The sequence below is a fragment of the Paramormyrops kingsleyae genome, chromosome 5 (genome assembly GCF_048594095.1).
Source record: "Paramormyrops kingsleyae isolate MSU_618 chromosome 5, PKINGS_0.4, whole genome shotgun sequence".
Classification (NCBI taxonomy): domain Eukaryota; kingdom Metazoa; phylum Chordata; class Actinopteri; order Osteoglossiformes; family Mormyridae; genus Paramormyrops; species Paramormyrops kingsleyae.
Genome location: NC_132801.1, coordinates 7353945 through 7378695, shown reverse-complemented (window position 1 = coordinate 7378695; position 24751 = coordinate 7353945). Strand labels below are relative to the sequence as shown.

Sequence of the window (24751 nt, the reverse complement as noted above, 5' to 3'; positions counted from 1 at the left end):
GCAATTAGAATTTGATGCCCTTCAGTAGAGCCTGTTCTGATAACCGAAGCCACAACCCTTCAGTTGTCTGTCAGTCTTAGCCGACATGCTACCTGCTACATGTACATGTATAAAAATTATTAGTTTCAAATTAATTAAATAATTTTATAGTTCCATAGAAAATTGCAGAATTGTACTCCAGTAAATGGGTGAATGTTTTAATGGAGAAATTCAATTCAAAGGGTCTTACAGCAGGTTCTTCCTTTAAGTTAAGCCCTACTGACTGTGAACTTTGCTCCCTGGTCAATCATTCTTCTTTCTCCTTCTCTATGTTCAGAGGCAGGATTCACCGCAGGCTTAGCAAAGCTGGCCTGAGGTACTGTATGTGTTTGGGGGGGGGGGGGGGCTGGGCTTACTGGAAGAGGCTTACTGGTGTGGAGACATGGACACTAAAGAGCTTATGGGAGAGGTTCATGGGCAGTGAGGGATGGAGAGATGATGTATGAGATGGAGAGACAACGTATGAGATGGATGTAAGGAATAAGACATACTGATGGTGATGTACCGCAGGTGGACGTCTTTAGGTGACCCCAGTTTTCCAGCATGGTGGGTCTTGTGCCCTAAACCCTAACCCTGACCAAGAAGCCCCAGGTGGTATTAAAGTAGCTCCGTAATGATTACAGGTTCAAATGAACTTATTCTTCCTCCCACCCATCTTCCATAAACAGTTATCCAACACAGGAGCAAAGGAATGAGCCTGAAGCCTATCCCAGTCCATCACTGGGCACGAGGCAGGGGACACCCTGGACGGGATCCCAGTCCATCACTGGGCACGAGGCAGGGGACACCCTGGACGGGATGCCAGTCCATCACTGGGCACGAGGCAGGGGACACCCTGGACGGGATGCCAGTCCATCACTGGGCACGAGGCAGGGGACACCCTGGACAGAACGCCAGTCCATCACTGGGCACGAGGCAGGGGACACCCTGGACGGGATGCCAGTCCATCACTGGGCACGAGGCAGGGGACACCCTGGACGGGATGCCAGTCCATCACTGGGCACGAGGCAGGGGACACCCTGGACAGAACGCCAGTCCATCACTGGGCACGAGGCAGGGGACACCCTGGATGGGATGCCAGTCCATCACAGGGCACGAGGCTGGGGTACACCCTGGACAGAACGCCAGTCCATCACTGGGCATGAGGCAGAGGACACCCTGGACGGGATCCCAGTCCATCACTGGGCACGAGGCAGGGGACACCCTGGACGGGATGCCAGTCCATCACTGGGCACGAAGCAGGGGACACCCTGGACAGAACGCCAGTACATCACTGGGCACGAGGCAGGGGACACCCTGGAAGGATGCCAGTCCATCACTGGGCACGAGGCAGGGGACACCCTGGATGGGATGCCAGTCCATCACAGGGCACGAGGCTGGGGTACACCCTGGACAGAACGCCAGTCCATCACTGGGCATGAGGCAGAGGACACCCTGGGTAGGATTCCAGTGCATCACAGGGCATGAACTTTTTAGTTAATAAAGGAATATTGACCAATGTGGTAATTTGCCAAATGCTTTTGGCAACATCATGCTATTTTATAAGTTAATATATTTTAATGGCTTATTAAGTCTATTTACACATTGACACTAAATATATCTTATTTAAATACTCAAAATGGGTGATAATTATACAAACCTATAGCACAGCAATGTAAGAGTAAAAGCACTAGGTCAGCTTTCCAGTCCGAGTACAGGTGGGAATCTGAGAAAAGTAAATATTTGAGATGGCCTCACATGGGAAACCACTGACCACGAGCAGGGCAGTGGCTACAGCAGGAAGGCCTTACAGCGTCACTGAGCCTTCAGGATCTTTCTGAAGAAGTGTATTGGGGAGACTGCCAGTGTTACAGAAATCATATTTCCATCCCTGAAATTGGGTTGGGGAATTTAATCAAGCCCGCACAGAAGTTTATCTGTTTGTGGAATTGCTCACAGTGGTTACAACTGTAATTATATTCACAGTTACATAATGGCTTATATTTTGTGACTTTGTCGACATACTTTATTGACATTTTTTTCTAATTTTTTCCCTTTCCTTTCGCTGTGGGACTTTGAACCAAATGTGAGGCTTTTGTTCCAGACCAGCTGTCCTGGTTTAATTTGGATTTGTAACTAAATTGTACCTGTTTTTTCTCTCTCTCTCGTTCATTTCTTTTACAATCCCTGGCTCCGAAAGTTGTCCTTCTGGTTTATCTAAAATAAACACCGGCTGGAGCCGAAGCATTGTTAACAAGTTAAATCTTAATTGAAGGGCGTCGAGAAAATGACGAGGATAAACACGGCGTGCAGCCCCCCCGGGATGCCAGCCTGGCGAGCCGCCCGGTTCAGCCGGCTGCGTGTGCCACCGTGCTGGAACGTCGTCACTGATGGTCAATATCTGACACAGCGGAGGAGGCCACAGGGGTGGGAGAAATTATTAACTGTGGTCAGATGGTTATCAGTGGATAAAAACCATCCAAAAAAAATGCACATGAAGGTCAACATGAATATGAAAACAAGTTAACCTTCACCAAAATTGTGACCTTTTCAATAAAAAAAGCAAACACTCAAATTACGCTCCAGCAGATACATAGATGGATAGATCTGTACGTTAAATCGATGAAGCACTGAAGTCGCACATTGTTTTCACGAGCATCACATAGTAGCGTGCATGTTCATTATTATGAACCATTGTATTTCATTTAATTTTTTTTATATAATAGGCTTTATGGCGATCTGGAAGTAGGAATGTAACCCCCAGTTCAGAGACCTACTGAGCCACTGGATCAGTAACATATACAAACCCTTTATATGAAGAACAGTAATAGCAACATACAAAATACTCTATGGAGCTGAAAATAAAATAATAAAAAATTTGGCCAGTGGTGGCTTAATGGTTAGGGAAGTGCACCTGTAATTGAAAGATTGCTGCCCCCATGAGGTACCCTGAGCAAGGAACCGCTCCCAAGCACTGCTCCCTGGGCGCTGAATTAGTTTCATGCAAGACAATTTTCCACGGACCAGCCATCATGCGTGCATAATATAGTCTGAAGAGATAGTTCATGGTCAGTAACCTGCATAACAATAAAATAAAATTGACTCATTTGTGAAAAGCTATCCCGCTGCCTGTTTTTAAGGTTTGGTCTGTTTGTACGCCCAAACACCGCGTGCCTGCGACATTTTTCCAGGCGGTCTATCATCAGTGACTGGCGCGTTGACCGCCCGCACATGCGCACATGCGATCACAAACGCGGTATTTACCTTTTAATACCTATGATAAAACTGTGAAAGCGGCACAGACGGAAGTGATGGGGAGACTATCATGGCCCGTATTCACAAAACATCTTAAAGCTAAAAGTAACTACTAACTTGCCTATTTATTAGTGTCAGTCCTAAATGTAGGACTCCTAATTTTTTTTTTTGACCAAAACCAATTCACAAAGCCCCTTAGCGCTAAAAGTAGCACCTAAGTCTGGGAGAACTAAAGGGTAGTCTAGAGGACTCCTAAATCACTAAGACCACTTCACAAACCGTCGCCATGTCTTGGAAACATTGAACGAACGCTGAATTACTTAATGGGTACCGCCTCAGTCGGGAGGGAATAATGGTTGTTGTGGAGCTTGTAAGGGATGCAATAACATCTCCAACAAACCGAAACAATCCAATCATATATACGGTGAATTTTTTTCCCCTTTATGTCTTAGGCATTTACCGTCTAATTGACATTTGTATATTTATTACATGAATATAAGGTAATAAAACGGACTGTGTCGCTATGTGCTTAATTTTATTGACTGATTCAAAATACAGTACAGCTGTTTCAAACGCGCGCTTTTCAAATGACTGAACTGTGTATAATTCAAATACACTATTATATAGTACTGTACATAAAATTTACCTTTATGTAACTTCGCTGCTGTTTCTCGTTGGCTTGGTTTTATCAGTTTACCATAAGCTGTGATGAGTCTATATTTGTCATTGAAAGAAAATGACATTCTTTTTCCCGTGATGTTTTCTATGCACTCAGCATTAGCCTCGGGTACCTATAGCAAGAAGCAGACGGGCGGGTTACCCGCAAGGCAAAGTAGGGCGATCAAACTAAAGTTTAAAAAAAATACCGTAGCTGTAATTTTCTTACATATGTTGTAATTTTAAAAAAAGACCAAAAACTACTTTAAACCTGTTTATTTGGTTACTATAAGCGGATGATTTAAACAGTATTTGTACATGCAGTAATGATTTTGTCCCACGCTTTTTGGTAATTATAATCGGTTGCTCACTATAACCATGATCACTATAAGTGGTTCCCACTGTATTTGTGTTTATGGGATGTTGCGCGTCCATTTTCACCAGCACATACTGGACTCATCAACCACCCCCCGTGGTTATTTCAGGCAAGCTCGTGCATGAGAACTGACGTCAGCCATTGCGACGGAGTCTTGCACTTAGGAAAAAAGCCGACTCCTAAGCTAACTACTAAGTGCTTAGGAGTCGGCTTTTTTCCTAACTAAAAGTTGCTCTCAGCCACTTTGTGAATAGGTTTTAGGAAAAAACTCTTAGTTAAAAACTTTTTGTGTGATTTAGGAGTACTCTTAGTGGTAAGATAAAAACCTTGTGAATATGGGCCCCGGTCATTCAAAATAAAACCCTGCAGCCTCCAACATTCAATAAAATGGAATTACATTTTTTTACTCTTTCTGTGCAGCCCAGTGGTTGAGGATTGCTATTCTAGAACATTTAAATAAAATTAATCAAGTAATAGTTTTAGGTGTGATTAAAATAGAATCTTTGAGTTATTAAGATTAAAGTTGAACAACATGTCTTGATGGGAGCTCCTAGCTGGTCGAAGACTCAAAGCTGAAGGTCTTTGGGCTAGAGAAGCAGCTTTCCATCACGTTGGAACAATGATGTGGGAGATCTGGCAGAAATGGTGAGTGTGGCTAAGATTGTGTGACTCACACCCTGGGGGGATGGGTAACTTACACCAAACAAGGTTCAGATGTTGACTGTAACTGTGCATGATTGGAAAAAATTGACAGCAGTGACACTGTTCTGGTAGCACTAACAGGTGAATGAGCTCAAGCATAGAGTGGGCATCTATCATCCATCCATCTGTTTATCCTGTGCAGGGTTCATGGAGGGACCTGCTCAGGCAGGGGAACAGAGGAGGGAGCCTTCAAATTCCACACACACAGAGCAAATTCGCAATTTTAAACCCCAGCCCCGGAGGTGTGAGTTAGCAGTACTACACCATCAGCCACAAAGTCGTTCTGCGAAGGGGGTAGATGTACAAAAACCATAAATTTGTTCCACCTCTGCCCGAGGAGGATGCATTAATCAGCCTGGTTCTCCTTAATAACCAGGACGGCGAAAGCAGCACCAAGGTGACAGAACCTGTGGCTGACCGTGACCAAAACACAGCAGCTTCTCATAATTACTTTTGCTTCTGCTTTCCTTGCCACCCTCCTCCATGTAATTGAGGGTTTAAGTTCCCTAAACACGATGGTGGACGGCTAGTGACCGCAATCCTCTCGGAAAACAAGCTCCTTCATTACTGGAGGCTTTACGCTACGTGCCTTCCTCACGTATCGACCGTGACCCACCGAAAGCATGGAGGGTTTCTACGCAATGTGCCAATGATCTTGGCAGCAGTTTTCGTTATGTTTGATTAGTGTGCGCGGCTCTGTGTTCTCAGTGGCGAACGGAGCAGCCGTGCACGCTGATGAAACAAGCTGAGCACTCCCTCTGCACGAGTGGCTGGCTGGACCTGCAGAAATCAAATGGTTTAAAACAGTGTTTCCCAACCCAGTCCTCGGGGAACCCCGGACAGTCCACGTTTTTGCTCCCTCCCAGCTCCCAGCCAATCAGGAACACTGAATACCTGGTACAGGCGTGCTGGGAGCTGAGAGGAAGCAAAAACGTGGACTGGGTTGGGAAACACTGGTTTAAAACTGGTCCACAGGGATCCACAATACAGAATGTTTGGCAGGGAGCTAAAACATGGATCATTTGTGGGTTCCCGAGGACCGGGTTGGGAAACAGTGGTCTAGAAGAAAGTCTGACTCGTGATGCTGCAGCCACAGAGAGGAGCCTTGCCAAAATTTTTATTAGTTATACGAAGGCCATGGAGACAGATGCCTTACATGCATTTTGCACTTATGAGGAAGCCTGTGTTCTGACATAACAATGGCATAGTAAACTACAAGGCTTTTTATGTTAAAGTGAAATTAACTCCAGAAAAGTTGGTAAATTTAGGGTGTGATGTAAATGGTACATATGACTTATATTCGACTCCAAATCTAAATTTGACTGCTTATGTTGAGGAAAGGATCACAAGTTGAATGCAGGCCAGTTAAAATGTAATGGCAGTTGATAATGATCAAAAACAAAACAAAACAAACAAAAAAAATCTCCTACTGATGCTTAGTGGTAATATCTGTGGTAAAAACTCAAGACAGGCAGAATCACATCCCTTACAGAACCAGAGTTATGATTAAAAAGGTTGCCGGTGTTATCTTCCAGTATATGATCAGTTGTTATATAGTTATATAAATGTGCGGACACACGGTTCAGTTCAGTGACAAGCACTTATTAAACACAGGAGAGGATGTGTGGAATAACTCACAAAAGTAATGTAGATTCAGTCCACATCACACCCCATATCTGATGTATCCAGACATCAGATGATCACTCGGAGAAGCCCAGAAGGCAAACGCTCTGCTTTTAGATTAAAATGTGAATGTGTCCATCTCGATTTATGGAGCTGCTGAACATTTTTATTCAGACAAATAAGACGCAATGAACTGACCTAAGCCAGGCCATTAATCTGGAGCTGTTATTTACGGCTTTGAAACACTTTAAAAAGGGCCCTTGAGGAGACTCTTCTCCCAGATCTGTCTGTTATTTTTACATTCTGGGCCTTAATAGGTCATCTTATCATCTCTAGCTCAAAGGTTGTTTTTATAATAGCTCAAATAGTGCATCACTTGCCATTGACTAAGAAAGTGAAAAGCCTTTAGTCAAAATACGAAACTATCCAGAAAGAGTTCAGGTTTTTCAGTTTGCAGGGCCCAGCTCAGCCAATCAGGCTTCATTTGGCAGATGCTGATCGGGTACTTTATGTGCAGAAATAATCTTAGACACAAACTCAGCTTCTCACTGGAGAGACTCAGCCTGGCGGGAATCTTCTGTGCTGTGGTTGTGCGCCATGGTTGCCAAAGCTTCAGCCATGGTCTCCAAGAGCAATCCAAGCTCTCCTTCCTCCGGCACAAAGCTCCTTCATTTACACCTTTGCAGACTTTCGGACTATACGCTGAGAACTGAATCATTACTCAGCCCCAGGCGTCATCTTTTCGTGACGCCATGTATGGGGTAGATATCATCTAATACACTGTCATTACCCTTAACAGCCTTGAAATATCCAGATTTCAGATTCAGTGTAAGATTCAGTTTTTGTACAGAGATGCAAAAAGGGTCCTTGATAGTTATATCACATCAGTATTAGCATATAATAATGACACTTTATTGATCGCTGTGGGGAAATTCTCTTTTCGCCTACCCTGTCTTGCTCTCCATGACACACACGTAGGGGAGGCAAGCTTGCCAGTGAAGGGCAGCCACCTGCAGCAGCGCCCATGGAGCTGGGGGTTAAGGGCCTCGCTCAAGGGCCCACAGACGTGACTATACTGCAGAGGCTGGGATCAAACCGGCAACCTTCCAATCACAGGCACGGAGGAATAGCCTGCTGAGCCAAACACTCTCCTAATCATAGTTACCCTTTATACATTTGTCATAATTAAGATATAGAGTGGATCTCAAGTAGAGCAAGTCAGACTAGTGTGTACTCAATGGGCTAGGGCCCTGTGCCCAGGAGGAGAGCCTGTGTGTTTTCAAACACACTTATCGTTTCCGTTCACCAGCTCGCAGGGCAAGCCAACGGGCCAAGATCTCAGAGCCTGCGAAATTAGAAATTTCAGAAATTAGCCATAACTGGTAACTGTTCCACAACTCTCACTTATCACATTAAACAGCGTTTCAGTCTCAAACTCCAGAACTCCAATTAGAGAGAGAATTAATGGTTTATAGAAAAAAAGGCATCGATATGTATTTTACTCAAAAAATTAGAGATGGAGGACCATATATTGGTACTCGATAATTTATTGAAAAGGATGTACAACACAAATCCACACCACTTTTAAGTTTTAATGGCATTTTAAACCTCCTTTTTATACATACATACATAGAATGTTTTTGTCCTTCTCAAAAAATAAATCATGCAATAAAAAAAATGCCTGGCAGTTTATGTTCAGGATAAAACCCTTTCACAGCCAACAGATTCCACTTTCAGAGCCCTTTCCTTGTAAAACAAAAAACACTATGCACAATCTAATAAAAATTATTATTAGAAAACAATGATAAAAATCTCTGAACAGTCTAACATCTCGATGTTGGGTAACTATTCACATCGCATCAGTTTAAAGACCGCCTACCTTCCTGTTCCTTCACTACAGAACATGAACCCGCTGAATGGTGCCATTTCAGTCGTTCTTTTGCACCAAGCGGATGAAAGCTTGAATGGGAACATCATCAACAGCACACAGTAAACTGAAGCCTTATTTTTAATTAAGGCATAAGACAACAATCTTTGCCGGACCCCATACTGCTGTGTGTCCACCAGGGGCTGCCTTCGTAAACTACTGATCAAAAAACAACAAAATTAAAAGCTATCCCCCCTCCCCCCAAACTAATAAAAGGAACTTCCAAAGTCTATTATCCAGAACCAATTTACTCGACCACTCTGTGCATTCAGTACATCGGCCAGCACGATACCGAACTCCCACCGATCTGCCCTCTCAGAAGGGGCCAACTGTGTTTTCAGTTACACCTGGAACGAAGCCTTCTAGGTCTGAAGAACCTGGACCAGAGTCTCCATTGCCCCCTTCAAACCACTGGGCAGGCTGCCTGTGCCCAAGCTTCTCATTTCAGGCATATAGCACCAACCGTGCCGCAGATGGCACATCAACCCAGCTTAAAAGCTGCCCGTCTTACCAGACGACCTGGCGTCCCATGCGACTAACGAGAAGACGTGGGTGCATGACTATGGCCTGTTACGGCCCAAACGAGTCGCTGAAAGTGCACTGATCGCCTCAAATCGGAGCCCAAACCTAAATTTCAAGGCACTGTTATCAGTTTCATTAGATATCTTCTCCCTCTAAAAACAGCACCCCCACATCACACCTGCCAACACACATTCTCAAGGTGCCCAGACACGTACCACGCCTGCCGGGAGCAGTGTGGGAACTGGCAGTGATTCCCAGCCTATCACTGCACCAGTGAACCTCACATGCCATAGCTATACTTCCTACTACAAATCAGATTTCTATGAATCCTGAAACTTTTCCATTCCGACCAAAAGTGACCATACCAGTGGCCCTAAACTGCACACCCAGAGTTCGATGCATGCTTTGGCCTGCTATCAGCGGCTGGCTCGCTACACAGGAAGCTCCACGTGAAGCACGGGCAGTCAGTCCCTCGTCAGCAAGTGGGGTCGCGAGCCTGCTGCTAATTACACATTCAGAACATCTGGCTGATAGAGGCCCAGGAGAAAAAAAAGAAAAACCTCGTTAACGTATGAGGAGCATGACGACAGGAATTTAGTTTTTGTTTTCTTTCTACAAGATTCTATCCTTTTTTTTTTATGAAAACATTTATTATATAAAAGGTCACAAGCCTCCTAAAGCAGAACTAGGCTGAATGTGGCAAAGGGAGTTCGGAGACGAACGTTTATTCGTGATTATTTACAGTCAAACGTCCACCTCTGTGCCTGCCCTGCTGTCCCTGTCGGCCTTTGGGGGGAGGTCTGATGGCAGGGTCTTTACACCGTGTGCCACACTCACCGGCCAGAAGAGGGAGCCACTACGCAGGACATGTTTTTCCTTTTTAATCCAATTAAGACTGTGCAAAAATAAGAACTGACTTTGGTAAAAAAAAATCAGTTTAGAGGGAATAGAGACCTGCAAAGGCGCCTGTGCCCAAGGTGCACACCATACCACACCTTTCTGAAAGCAGTGTGCAATAACGAAGATCAGAGTCAGGGATCCCTGATAGAGTGAACTCTGACCACACAGTAGGGGGGGCTGGAGTGGGGAATGGGGGTGTTCTGCTTTGAAATGCTGCACTTGTGGGTAGAGATACCTTATAGAGGATAGAAAAGACTGAAGAGCAGGGAGGATGGGTGTGATTTAACATCCCCCTACTCCACCTGCAGGGGTCGCTGTTGAGTTTGTTAGAGATTTGCCTTTATGTCGCTGGCCGCCTCTTCTTCTGCCTCCACCTCCTGACTTTGGCTGAAAAAGAGGAAGGAGCAGGATAAAATTACACAGTGTCAGTGTCTATAACACTTAAGGCTGGTTCATTCTTCTCCGCACAAGGGCAACACTTACGTTCACACTCTGCATACGTGCACACGGAAACGATTATAGTTCTTGGATCAAGCTGCATACTTTGCACAAGCGTACAATGTGTTATATTTATATTAATAATTATTATTATGATATTCCCTGCACATGTATCACAGGTGAGGTCTGTTTCCATTTCACTGTTTTACAAATTCAGAGAGGCCGCTCACAGGGTTGGCAACTTTGGTCAGCTGACTGGCGTGAGATTTTCAATTCAATTCAAGTCTGCACTCACGTGTATGTGACCGTTTTATTACCTTGTAAATGGTCTCTAGGGTTTGCAAGCTACAAACACTCGCCAAAAGCATTCGTACTGGTATTTAAAGTGGACGCTAGCAAATCAATCATGCGCAGCGTGTCCAGACCTGTACGCCGCTGCGCAGACACAAATTTGGAGTGCAGCCAGTGTCTGTCATCAAACGCGTCATAAACATTCGAGTGGACATCTGCTAGTACACATGTGGAGATGTTTGGACCAGCCTTTCTTCACCAAACACTTAAAATCAGACTGAAACTACAGTGACCCAGGCAAACTGGCAGCATTTAATGCTCAAGGTTCCTGTCTAAATTTAGGACTCAAGTAACAACATTTCTGAACAAACAACCAAGCACAAAACTCAGAGTATTATATAATTATTCAAAAGACAATTTAACTTTAGCATTGTATGGAAAAAAGCCCATAATGCTTTGCAAAAGTTTTAAAATGTTTCTGCACTACTGAAATTTTGTCACACAGCACTGGCCAAGGTCAGTGTCAAGAAAGCAACCTGCCATCATTTCCCATAAGCCACTGCCAGTTCCTGGATGTCTCCCAGAGCCAATCACAAAGCACCTTGGCAGGAAACATGGAGGTTTGGCATATGGGCTGACATCCATAATAGATTAACTTAGGCACACTTGTTTGTCCTTTACCTTGTTCTCTTTGTTGCCATCTTTAGTCTGTGAATCTTCCTCCAGCACTGCCTAACGTGCCAAGCCACGAGACACGGGAGCACGAAGGCAAAGTGGTGTATTGGGAAGAGAGTAAGACGAGATGGGGCGTGGGAAAAGTTACAAAAAAAATATGGAAACGAAGGAAAAACAAAAATGTGAATATGGCAAAGGCCAAAGAAAATGGATATGAAAGTGGGTGGGAAAATAATGAATAAGATGTATGGTTTTATGGGTGGGGGGAGGGGAGAGAGACAGATTAACCAGCAGGTTGGAACTGACAGAAGGAGCTGCAGGCGAGATAAGAAGCCGCTGGCCTCCGGTGATTTGGCTTCCGTCTCTGGCGGGAGACGGGGGTCTGACCAGCGCTCACAGCGAACCGTGTGCACGGCCGTGGCACTGACAGAGGGGGGCGCCAGTGAGCTTAAGCTGTCAGGCCCCACCCATCACACCTCAAAAGTCTGCCCTCCCCCTGTGCGAAAACCCCCATCTCTCTCTCTCAAGTCACCTTATTTCTCTGCCGTTTTAGGTTTTCTTCGTGGCAGCTGACTAGTCAAAAGAACATTTATCTAGTTTAAATCTCATCTCTCCTGGCCTGACTCCGCCCCCTCTCACCTGCTGCTGTGTGGAGTGTGGACTGGCTGGCCGCCCCTGAGGGCCCAGCTCCTCATTGGCTGCTGCCGAGCTGTCCTCCCGGCGAGGCGGAGCTTTCTTCACTGACTGCATCTTCATTTGTGGCGGCTTGGCATTGGAGGGCAGGTTATTGGTCGATTGCAGCAGCTGTCTCAGAAGACAAGTATCTATTAGGGTGTCTGAGACTGCTGCAGGACGTGCTGCAAACCTAATTTGTGACTATCCAGTTTTCTGCACAGCATGAGCATGGGAGAATAAGCCTAGCCGGCAAGGATTCGAATAAGCATCAACCAGCAGTGAGTAACCAGCTGGCTTAGCCCCATCTACTGGCAAGAAAGGGGAGTGCAGCACTCGCTCACAATCATAGAATCCCCCCCAAAAAAAAGACTTTAGCTAAATAACACTGGTTAATCAGAAAAGCAATTACAGCTTTTCATTGATCAGCTGCTGTATATCAGAGAATTACGTTATTTAGTGCTGGATATTAAAAAGAAGACAATTTATAAAATGGTCAAATTCCTTTAACTGGTGATTGTAAAATGAAAATACAGTTTGAAAGCCTCATTCCAGAGTGTCCATTATCACTTTATTGCCAGCATTCATAGCCAGTCCCCCTAACCTTGGTGATGGTGCCCACAGCCTTGGTCCTGCCTTCCCTGAAGACCAGCCTCTGTTCCGTGTGCAGGTACTCGGGGGTCTTAATGAAGCGGAAGTGCACGGTGGCCTTGTCTCCTGTCCTCAGACAGTCTCTGTTCATGCTAAGGATAGTTGCTGTCTGCCTGATGCTCCCACAGTGCACTGGGACCCACAGAACACAAAAAGAGTTCATTAGCAGGGTGACGGAAATTGACACTATACCAAGAAACAAGGGCACATAAAGATGAGATACAGCTGATGAGTGTAGTGGATGGTGCCCCCCCCCCCCATCTGGTATGCGAGTGTGGCTGGGGTTTTGTCCATGTAAGTAGCATAGCCTAGCATTAGCATAACATAGTGTAGCGTAGCATCAGCCTAGCCAAGTGACCCCACCACAGCATAACCGTACTCACCCATGGCCTGGTATCTCGGTGAGATGGTGGTCGGGTGATGCAGCACCAGAATCTCTGCCTCAAACTCCCACGAGGCCTGCGGGCTCAACTTGGGAGACACCATCACCATGCCCTTCCTGATGGACGAGCGCTTGATCTGACGGAAAAAGAGACAAGAACACAGAGAAAAAAAATATGAAAATATGGAGGCATCGGAGAAACACGACGACGACCGTCAGGTGCGTCATGAGCAGACTGAAGAACAAACTACCCATTTCAACACAGTTTCTGCTGAAAAGCAAAGAACCACTATGGCCCCTGTGTCATTGGAAAAGCTCTCACAAGGACTATCTGGACGTTTTCAGTGAAAACAAGAAAAAAAAAAACATAACAGGCGACATCCTCTGTGTGCTGCATCACCCTCCTGTCACTGCTCCTACAGAAGCAGACGCAGGGGAATCATAAAGTGAGCTTAGTGTCATCACTGCAAGTTACCGAGCCGTACAGAGAACTGATTAGGCCGTGAGCTGTACCTCTAGGATGTCAGTGGAAAAATCCCCGGTACCTACATGGAATCTAAAAAGCGTAGTATTACTCTGTGAGGGATTATCAAGCACCTTAACTGGCAGAACTGCAATGCCCGGCTGCTCACAAACGCAACATCTGAACACAAGATTTCTCCTTTCCTAATGGAGCTCCGCTCTGTGTTCAGCTCAGTATATTAAGACCAACTTACCAATCTATACATATAGCTTAAATGGGCTCTTTGGGGATAATCAGTGGGTTTGTTATTCATCATAATGCAGACTGATTCCCTAATTCACAGTGAAAAAGATTTGAAAGTTTATCCAGCCAATGTTAAGTTCTTGTCATATTTAAGCTTCTCTCGTTTCCACCCACCCACCCCTCCATTCATCCATCCATCCATTCCTGGGCAGCAAAGTGCATCGGGACGGGCCTCGATCTGGCTGGGATGCTACTATGTTTATTTTCCTAGTTACGCTTGAGCATCTAATCCCCCCTTTCATGTGCACAGAGTCTGGCTCGTGCATTATGTGTAATTCAGTGGCGAGTGACGGGGAAAGGAGGAAGGTGTCACATCTGACCTTCTTCAGGGCGAAAGAGGCCGTCTGACCCCCTCGGACCTCTGTCACCGGCATCCTCTTGCGGTGGATGGACTTGACTGCGATGGGGATGAAGTTTCCCAGGGGGTCTGGGCCCAGCAGCAGGATGTCGTTCAGCCGGATCAACCCGCGTAACGTCGTCCCAGACACCACGGTGCCCACGCCCTAGGAACCAACCAGCAGGACCTGGGTCACACTGACATCTCCATCACAGCGACTTATACAGGGACAGGGTCACATGGGCACTGCCCCTACTGAAACATGATTGGCCCCTGAAATGCCTCACCCCTGTCACTCACTGAATCAAAACATATCATTGGCTAATGAAAAGGCTGCCCCCTTTGTATATGACCATTTTTATAGGCCACACCTTATAAAAAAATTCATAGAATAAGCCCTGCTCCATTTTCACAACATACCAGTAAATTAAACTTTCAGTATGGCCTCCTGATTGAGAACAAAACATCATTACATCCATAGATTAGGTCTAAAGTGTCTTGTGACTATGTGGTGGACTTCAGGCCAGACTGGGCACCAGAGGGTTAATGAGCCGCGCTCGTTACCAGGTCGTCATACTCAAGGTGATACTGACCGGCACGGAGTACGTGTCATCAATCTGGAACTCGGCGGGCTCCTCGTCACTGTACGACGTCCTGGAGGACAGCAGGTTGAGGAACATCTTAAGCAGGTCCATGTTCTCGCCGGTCACATTGGAGATCTGGAAGATGGGACACATCCTGTGGGAAGAAATGAGGGTTACAGCAAAGGCCTGGCCCGAGGATGGAGAGAAGTTCAGAATGGTGGGCGAGATCTCAAAAGTGGCTAAACGAGGGGGACCACCAGACCACGGACATCAGGAGACTTTCTGAGCTAAGTGGAAATGAGGAACACAGTTGTGGTCTTTTGACAACCTTTCAGAGCTGAAGTTGGACGCAGTGACGATGACGTCGTCCTTGTTCTGCACCAGAACGGGGATCTTCCTGCACCCTGGGGACTTCAGTAACCTCTGTAACAGCTTGAGAGTTTCTGTGAAGACACACACATGCGGAAACGTTCTCACAAACCCAGCCTGGGCAGAAACCATTCAGGGGACTCATGTAGGGATTAAAACCACCAAAATCGAGAGCAATCATCTTCTCACTACGCAGTTCAGCCAATATAATGTGACACAAAGCTACAGCAATACTCCAGGAGTTAAGCTAGTCGGATGAAGCCCATTTCTCATAATTTTCAATAAGGGCAGCAGATAATTCCAAACACAGCACCCAGATAACTGGCCACACAACAGTCATTCTCCATAAATAAGGCCAAAAATTTCATTGGCTTCAAAATAGTCACATGAACAGCTACTGCAAGACTAAAAGCTTAATGACCAAAGATCTTTTGGTTGCCTGGGGGTGTCTCTCTTGTTCTGAAAGGTAAATGGAAATGCTTAAATTCCCCCCCCCCAAATTTGCCCAAGGCACTCAAGCACTCCATATAAGGCGTTTCCCTAGCCGAACTAATGCAGCTCTCTCCCACAACAGTGAAGGTGCCCGCGATTTAGGAAATGGGGAAACTAGCATGGAGAGCAGACTGGTAGCAGCAGGGCTGGGAAGATCCAGCCTATAGAGAAGCCTGATCACCTCTCAGGAAACAGAGCGTGTCTGACCGGCATCCGCTCAATCCCTCTCACCTTGGAGGATGTTGGCCGGGCACATGTCGATCTTAGTGACCACCACGAAAACGGGAACATTGAGAGCCAGGGCCAGGCCGAGGTGCTCCTTCGTCATTCCCACAATCCCTGCATTGCTTCCCACCTGCACACAAACGGAGCCAAACAGTCAGGGGATGGGGGGTCACCCCTTAATACCTGCCGTAACAGCTGTCCTGACTCACACCATACCACTAATGCAGACCAGAAGACAGCAGGAAATATTTCTTTACACAAGAGACATGCGAGGTTTGGACTACACTTCCCAGGAGCACAAGCAACCCCGAGTTCAGCTTCACATCAGCTGAACGGGCTTCAAATAAGATTAAATGTTAAAGCCAAATTAATAACACCGACTGAACAGCCATCAACCATCTGAAACAAATTATATTCTTTGGAGAGTAAGGAGAAGATGTAAATGGAGCGAAATTAATGTCAGGGAATCTCCATTTATAACGTGTGTGGTGTCAAAATGATGATAATGATGATGAAGGTTATGATGATGATGATGATGATGGTTATGCTCTCGTGCCTCACCATCAGCATGCAGAAGTCCGGCAGGTGGCCCGTCATGCCAAAGACTGTGGTCTTCAGGTACTTCTCGTGGCCAGCCAGGTCGATGAAGGTGATCACCTTAGATGACTTCTCGCAGATCTTGGTCCAGTCCAGGCTGCCGCCGTGACTGTCAGGCTTGTTGACCACCTGGCCCTCCTGGTCGAAGCCCAGGATGTCGTTGCCCACGCTGCTGGTGCGCCCGCTCTCCATCTCGTGCTTGTGGCGGAACAGCTTCTGGCGCGCGAAGCCACGCCCGTTATCCAGTTCGCCGTGCGTCAGCACACCCAAAAGCGTGCTCTTGCCCGCGTCCACGTTGCCCACCACTGCCACCCTGTGAAGACACAGCGGCCTCCACTCTTACTCTGAAGGCTAAGGGAAGCCATCATGATGGCTCATCACTCAAACAGAAGTCTGCTGCATTACCAAACTGCTCCACACTGGGCCAGAAACTGCCGGAAGGCACTGTGACACCTTCAACCTCCTTGTGCTTGTCTCTAGGACCAGGTCCTCAAAGCCAGGCTGGAAATGCGAGCATTCTAGGTTACGATCCAGCCTACTAACCTAACAGCTCAGCTTCTCTATAACTATAATTTACAGTACTGTGCAGATGTGTCAAGCAGTGAAAGTAAATGTTTAAGGCCCACATGGGGCAGTGTGTGGCTCTGCAGGCTAAGCCTGTGTGCCTGTAACCACAAGGTCGCCAGTGCAAACCCAGCCTCAGCATGTCTGCAGGTCCATGAGCAAGGCTCTTAACCCCCCAGCTCCCTGGGAGCCCCAACAGGTGGCTGCCCTTCGTGGACAGCTGACTCTTCAAAGTGCAAGTTGAGGGAGGCGTAAAGACACTTTATTGATCCCCGTGGGGAAATTATCAATTATTATTATTATCATAAACTTCTCGTGTGGGTTTATGAGTCTCATGAAAATTGCCTAGTAACCAACCGCTTCAACCAAACGTGCCGAAGTCGCCGAGGGTCAGGAGTAGTGAGCCAAAGCCACCGTGTGGCCGGGCAGGAACTCAGCACAAATACAATGGAGTATGGTATGCGGGGGGGGGGGGGGGGGGGGGGGGGGGCACTGAAGGCAACATGGCTACAGACAGTCCATGGAAACAAGTGCACGTGAATTAAAAAGGGTTCTGTGTGTTTTATATGATAATTTGTAAAATATTTTTTGATTTTTATAATCTAAGACTGACTGGTGCCATGCATAGATGTACATCATGTTCAACTCATTTACATTTGAAAACACGTTCGGCCGATACACTGAAAAGAACCAGTTCAAAAGAACAATTCATTCCTAAATAGTAAAATCACCATCGTTCATTTGCATAGCAAGCAGTGTTTCTTACCAAGACCATATTGTGTCGTACTTTGCATTGTGCTTTTCTCTCCGACTTAAAATTGAGCAAATACAAATGCAACTCTGTATCACATTGTACTTGGGTACTAATATATCAGCCGCGTTAGAACACATTTGCGGTGTAATATCGTGTGCTGTAACAGGACTGACAGTATTAGTTACATTTCTCCATCTGATCAATTCATTAATTAACTATTTCTTAACTCAATGAGGTGGGCAAGTAAAAAAAAAATGCACTGAAGTACTGAACAGTTGATTGAAATACTGGGGTAACTTTAGGAGAGGTTTTGAAATGGCTAAGCTGACTTTTGACAGTCATCAGTTTTACAACAACAGGAAGATCATTTAAACATTTTCGTTAAGACTTCCGCACAGTACTGTACATTAATCTGCTGTAATAAACGGCAGGAGTGGATAATGAAAACATCAGGACACACCTCTCACGGAGTCACCTGTTCCCCTCTGTCCCACAGAGAGTTATGACCCCATAGACAGAAAGCTGAGGAATCAGCTGGAATTCCCTCACCTTCGCTGCCATTCATCCACGGTCATTATCTGCATCTTACCGCACCTGCTTGTTCATCAGGTGCCGGAACGCTGGACCAGTTACAGCTCAAACCCCGACCTGCCCTTCCTGCACTCACCTGACCTCCAGGAAGTCTGCCTCTCCCACTCTGCGGCGGATGAGGAAGTCGCGCACGCGGCCACCCGCCTCCGTCCGCTCGCGCAGCAGAATGAGGTCAGCGTCCAGCTGCTCAGTCAGCGACCGTACTGTGGCTACAGAGGCCTCCATATCTGCCTCTGACAGACCATAGTCTCCACCATCTGCGAGAGAGGGAAGGGGATCAGTGACAGGCAGCTAGCCGGCCAATCAGAGCTCAGTATAGGCTGCTCGCAGGTAGCCTGCCAATCAGAGCACAGCAGAGGCTGCTTGCTGACAGAGCTCTATTGCTCTGCACACAGATCAATCATAGGAACCTATCCACCCCCAAACTCACATCGACCAGTAAGAGACAAGACAAAGGTGAACAAATGCAACACTAAAGGGAGTGGATAAAGAAACCAGTGGGGAAAATGACTGACCCTCTGATCAGATGAAGCTGACAGAGGTCTGACACCCTCGAGAAAATGTAATATTAAACAGGCACAGCTTTGCGTTAAACCAGAAGGTGCCATATGTGGGAGACGAACCAGGACAGAATCACACAGACTGTGGCAGTGTCACAGAGGTCCGGAAAGGCCTCAGAGTGCTGTTAGGTCAAGGAAAGGAGGCTTGTGTTGGAGCCCAGGAGGAGTTCTGCTTTTACAGTGGAAGTTAAGGTGGAGCTGAAAACCCACTGCCTCCACCCGAGATCAGCAGGGAGATACCAAGGAGTTTACTCTCCTGGCTGAGGCAGACAGAGCACCATGAAATATAATGGTGTGTTACCAAGCAAACAGCAGGAGCTTCAGGCAAATGGCCCTAAGCTGACATGTGTCCCTGTAAACACACACAGATTAGACACCTTTAAGGGGACTCTACAGTCATTTCTATGGGCATAACTAGGGCAACCTTAACCCCAACCCAGCCCTAACTTTAACCAAAAAGGAACCATTCTTAATTTTATGATTGCATTCACAGACATACACACGCACGCACGCACGCACGCACACACACACACACACAGTGAGATTCACCACGTCCTCACTGGTTATGGCTCAGAGGCACGGTCAGGGTGGCTGGGAGGGCGTGGCGCCTGCCCCAGGTGTCCTTACCAGAGCCCACGCCCACCACATAGATGGTCTCCCCACAGCCCTCCTCCATGCGATCCCTCAGCTGCCGCAGGAGCGAGTCATACTGCGCCCCATTGGGGCTCACCAGAGCAAGCTGGACCGGGGGAAGAAGACAGACAGGCAGATGTCATTAATATGAGAAATTCTGTCAGTCGTCATCCATTTTTATACAAACTTTCCGGTTCGGTTTGCCTTTTTCCAACCTGCTGATTTACCCCCACAATTGTCTGCAGGTCCATTCCTGAAGACCGCCAGCTCTAAGGTAAATGCTCAACCCCTCTACCAGCCTGCCCATATATTTGCTCTAATCCACCACCTGCATGCTTGGCTGGAGAAGCATGAGGACCGGATTGAAAACTACCACGACCGCAGTAGACCACAGCCTCTATGCCTGGCTGCCCAGGGAGGTTAGCATTGAGAAGTACTGCAGAGGATCACAGCGGAGTTCAGAGACAAAGAGAGGCACCAGTGTCCTGCTTAAAACACCCCACAATCAGCATGAGTCACATCCCAGATGGCAACATTTGCAATCCCTGCTGAAATACTGTGTCTAAGAGATGAAACTACCACATACCAGAGCCCTATATGAAAGAAACATGACACCCAAACAGCCAGCAAGGTTAGGCCTGACTTGCATCAGGGATCCCAAATGTTTCATCAGTGTGAGTTCACAGGGCAACGCATGGCCATATTCAGTGGCACGCCCCTTAAATCTTGGCACGGGACTCTCTGATTGTCCCCTTACACAAAGTGACCAGCCATCTATTATCAAAGCAGATGACTGAGCAAGCAGATGTTTCTGAACAACAGTAAACACAACCCTTCCACAGGCACACAGACTAAAGGACTGAGCGGAAGTACGGCAGACAATCATTTAAAATCAATTATCTAAGTTTTTAAAGTAGCAAAATCAGCTCATTTCTAATTTATTCTTGCTGGGTGACCAAAGGGGGGATTTAATGATTAAACATTACAGACAAGAATAATTATTCAGGACATACAGCTTAAGCTGTGGACCCCACATATTTCAGCACAAGACACACATTCCCAGAAGGCTGGTCACAGGGTCACTTACTGTTTACACAGGAGCTGACGGACACAGTTATACTATTACTGGATTGTCAATCAAAACACCACAAGAACGTTCGTCACCCTAAAACTAGCACACACCACAGTTTGGTGGCCAGAGTTACACCTGCTCCAGTATAACTACTAGAAAATTCACAACCTCCAGGTAACGAGTGACCCTTTTCTTAAATAACACAACCCTTGTTTCATGCAAGCAAAAAAGCCAAGAATGGCAAACCGTAGGATGCCGTAGGATGTGCCACATCTCTGACTGAAGCTGCGTTTTCCCGGGCGGTGATACCTAAACTGACCCACTGGATGAGCATGTAGCCACATTCTTCCTAGATGTAGATGTCGTGAGCCGAATTTAGCAGTTCCACTTCATACAGACATTCCTATACATATCAGTTGAAACCACCACATAGCAGAGCCCTATATGAAAGACTGCCACTTAACGAAAAGTCCTGTAAACATGATGGCAAGCTTCAGAAGCGATGGCAAGCTTCAGAAGCAAAGGTGAGCTTCCTGAGAGCTTAAGAACCACGTCTCCGTTTACAGGATCCAGTACTGGCTTATCTGTCAAAAATCATAGACACGACATATGTATCACTTACTTAAGTCATCCACACAAACAGCCCAAGAGGTGCAAAGAGTTCAGTTAAAGCCATAAACCACTACGCTATACCCTGATCCTTTTCCACCCATTATACAGCTTAGCTGAAGCTGAAATTACAGCTCATACGCTGTTTAGTGTCACCAGAAAGTGACTTCAATACAGGAGCTGTGTCTCCCTGCCCCACGTGAAGTACCATACAGGTTAGGTGAAACCTGAGCAAACGCGCCTCCTCGCCATCCCATGTACCCACCTAACGCACCAGCAGACATTGATAACCTCACCTCGCTTATAAGAATATTTGTAACAATCCAAGTGTGAGAGATGAAATCATTTCGGCCTGAAATCAAAATCAGCCCCGTGTTTTATTGATATAACCTGATAATTAACTTCGCATGCAGTCACTGAGGGCACTTTCAGAGTTAAGCCCAGTTCCGTGAAGCACTAGGTTCTCAATAAGGATCGCATTTGCAGCTGAGTTTCGGATGATGTAACCGTAAACCGAAACATATTTATCTCCTCCCTATGAAATCTTAGCTTAACTTTGTGTTTTTGTTTTTTTCTCCTAAAATAGTAAACATTTAAACAATCGTGTAACTTTTTTAAACTTTGTTGAAAATTATACGAGAATTAAATAAGTCAGAATTCCTCGTCACTCGAATGTGACAGGTGACCTCATAAGGGCTACCCTAGGAAAAGTTTACAGTGAAATTGTCACACGATGAAGCAAATCATTCAGCTAATGCCCAAGTCAACAACCATGGCGACTCAAGACGTGTCATTCATATTGAGGCTTTTTCTGCAGAACCAGCGTCCTATGCCGTGGGCTATTACCAGACCGGGCCGGCACAGGACGTCGCGGTGTTACTATGTTAAGATCCGTCAGAGGCACGAAATAATGGGCCACGCAAGCAGCCACGTCGGTATTTAGTTACAAAACACAGCCCCGGTGAGTGCAACGGACGCGGCCTACCTTGCTGCTGAAGTCCAGGTGATCCCCGGCCTCGCCGTTGAAGGTCTCGCCGTCCTCGAAGCTGTCCGCGCCGTGTACGTCATCGCCACATCCCCTGCCCGGCGCGAACATGCTAGCAGGGACCAGGGACTCCGCGGAGGGTGCTATCGGAGCCGGGCTTAAGTTCGGCTCTTTCGCTGCCACGGACGCCATCACCTCCGACCTTTAAACACGAGAAAAAAGGGACAGACTGTATGCAAGCTATCGGAATAACAGGACGGTTAATTCAACACACAACTCGCCTGACACTAATGTCAACTGAACAGCGTCCGGCGGTAGCAAGCCAGCAACCTAACTTGCTAGCTAACCGGTGCCTTCGTAAAAAATTCTACCTTTGTGTACACTTTCCTTTAAACAACTATTAATAAAACAGATGTTAAAAGATGTGAAAATTGATATAGATATGATCAATACCGGTTTACTGAGGACGGGTAACACCATACAAATCAGTATAAACGCCGCCGTTACCTTACTCATTCAGCGCTGCCTATTGGCTGACGTAACCAACACGCCCCTTAATTAATTATTCAAAAGATCCCATATATCGCAAATAATATTTTGAATTTCCACGCCTCCTTTGGCGTAAAATATAAATATTTAAACCACACATGTCTACTATATCTCTACCCGATTTAGCGAATACTTATTCCCCATCGCTTTTTAAAGCAGTGCTTAGCGTCTGTTTTAGACCTTGGGCGTAAATGCTGTTTTCCATACATGTTAATTGTTAACTTCTACATGGATGTTAATGCATTCGTGGTACGTACGATCAGCATGCGCACTACATTTACCGAAAGTCGCAAACAACATTGTTTGTGTGGGCGTGATGACGTGGCATGCCGGACCGCCGCTGATGCAAGATCAGCTGCAACTATGCACATGCGCTGTAATGGTATTTAGGTTCGTTGGGTGACAGAACTAGGAAGAATGTGGAGAATTTACTAGCAACATATATACATGTTTAGCGTGATGAATAATGTTAAATTTACAAACACGTATAGTTTTTTTTTTTATGTTTTCCGTAATATAATGGATTTCTTTTTCAATTTTCTTTGCTTTATATTGTTATTACTACATATTATTAAGTATCATAAGACATAAGTGCGGCCAGTACAGTAAAACGTGATACGTAAAATCAACACAAGGTGGCAGTAGAGCTCAGCATTTTGCGTTGTTGAAACGCAGTATACACTCACCTAAAGGATTATTAGGAACACCATACTAATACGGTGTTTGACCCCCTTTCGCCTTCAGAACTGCCTTAATTCTACGTGGCATTGATTCAACAAGGTGCTGAAAGCATTCTTTAGAAATGTTGGCCCATATTGACAGGATAGCATCTTGCAGTTGATGGAGATTTGTGGGATGCACATCCAGGGCACGAAGCTCCCGTTCCACCACATCCCAAAGATGCTCTATTGGGTTGAGATCTGGTGACTGTGGGGGCCATTGTAGTACAGTGAACTCATTGTCATGTTCAAGAAACCAATTTGAAATGATTCGAGCTTTGTGACATGGTGCATTATCCTGCTGGAAGTAGCCATCAGGGGATGGGTACATGGTGGTCATAAAGGGATGGACATGGTCAGAAACAATGCTCAGGTAGGCCGTGGTATTTAAATGATGCCCAATTGGCACTAAGGGTCCTAAAGTGTGCCAAGAAAACATCCCCCACACCATTACACCACCACCACCAGCCTGCACAGTGGTAACAAGGCATGATGGATCCATGTTCTCATTCTGTTTACGCCAAATTCTGACTCTACCATTTGAATGTCTCAACAGAAATCATCAGAGACTCATCAGACCAGGCAACATTTTTCCAGTCTTCAACTGTCCAATTTTGGTGAACTTGTGCAAATTGTAGCCTCTTTTTCCTATGTGTAGTGGAGATGAGTGGTACTCGGTGGGGTCTTCTGCTGTTGTAGCCCATCCGCCTCAAGGTTGTGCGTGTTGTGGCTTCACAAATGCTTTGCTGCATACCTTGGTTGTAACGAGTGGTTATTTCAGTTAAAATTGCTCTTCTATCAGCTTGAATCAGTCGGCCCATTCTCCTCTGACCTCTAGCATCAACAAGGCATTTTCGCCCACAGGACTGCCGCATACTGGATGTTTTTCCCTTTGCACACCATTCTTTGTAAACCCTAGAAATGGTTGTGCGTGAAAATCCCAGTAACTGAGCAGATTGTGAAATACTCAGACCGGCCCGTCTGGCACCAACAACCATGCCACGCTCAAAATTGCTTAAATCACCTTTCTTTCCCATTGTGACATTCAGTTTGGAGTTCAGGAGATTGTCTTGACCAGGACCACACCTCTAAATGCATTGAAGCAACTGCCATGTGATTGGTTGATTAGATAATTGCATTAATGAGAAATTGAACAGGTGTTCCTAATAATCCTTTAGGTGAGTGTATGTATTGCTATACAAATGTGAAATACAAATTTATTTTAATAACTGTATTACCTTTACCTAATGCTGTAA

At 46.0% G+C, this 24751-nt stretch overlaps 1 protein-coding gene across 4 annotated transcripts; it reads right to left on the bottom strand.

Annotated features, from left to right (window-relative positions):
- Positions 1 to 6110: 6110 nt before the first annotated feature.
- Positions 6111 to 22824, bottom strand: LOC111845245 (GTP-binding protein 1). Of its 4 annotated transcripts, XM_023814535.2 has the most exons (15): positions 22681 to 22824; positions 22228 to 22429; positions 19556 to 19667; positions 18445 to 18625; positions 16424 to 16772; positions 15869 to 15992; positions 15105 to 15219; positions 14786 to 14930; positions 14176 to 14358; positions 13091 to 13226; positions 12661 to 12839; positions 12024 to 12188; positions 11391 to 11441; positions 10216 to 10367; positions 6111 to 7976 (listed from the first exon to the last, which is right to left on the bottom strand). In XM_023814535.2, the coding sequence occupies exons 2-14, from the start codon at positions 22417 to 22419 to the stop codon at positions 10263 to 10265; spliced, it is 2037 nt and encodes a 678-aa protein (XP_023670303.1). In that variant the 5' UTR covers positions 22420 to 22429; positions 22681 to 22824; the 3' UTR covers positions 6111 to 7976; positions 10216 to 10262. The 4 variants fall into 4 exon arrangements, with proteins under 4 accessions (XP_023670303.1, XP_023670302.1, XP_023670304.1 ...); XM_023814534.2 differs by lacking the exon at positions 6111 to 7976 and having other exon boundaries at positions 8161 to 10367; XM_023814536.2 differs by lacking the exon at positions 6111 to 7976 and having other exon boundaries at positions 8161 to 10367; positions 22735 to 22789.
- Between the last annotated feature and the right edge of the window lie 1927 nt (positions 22825 to 24751).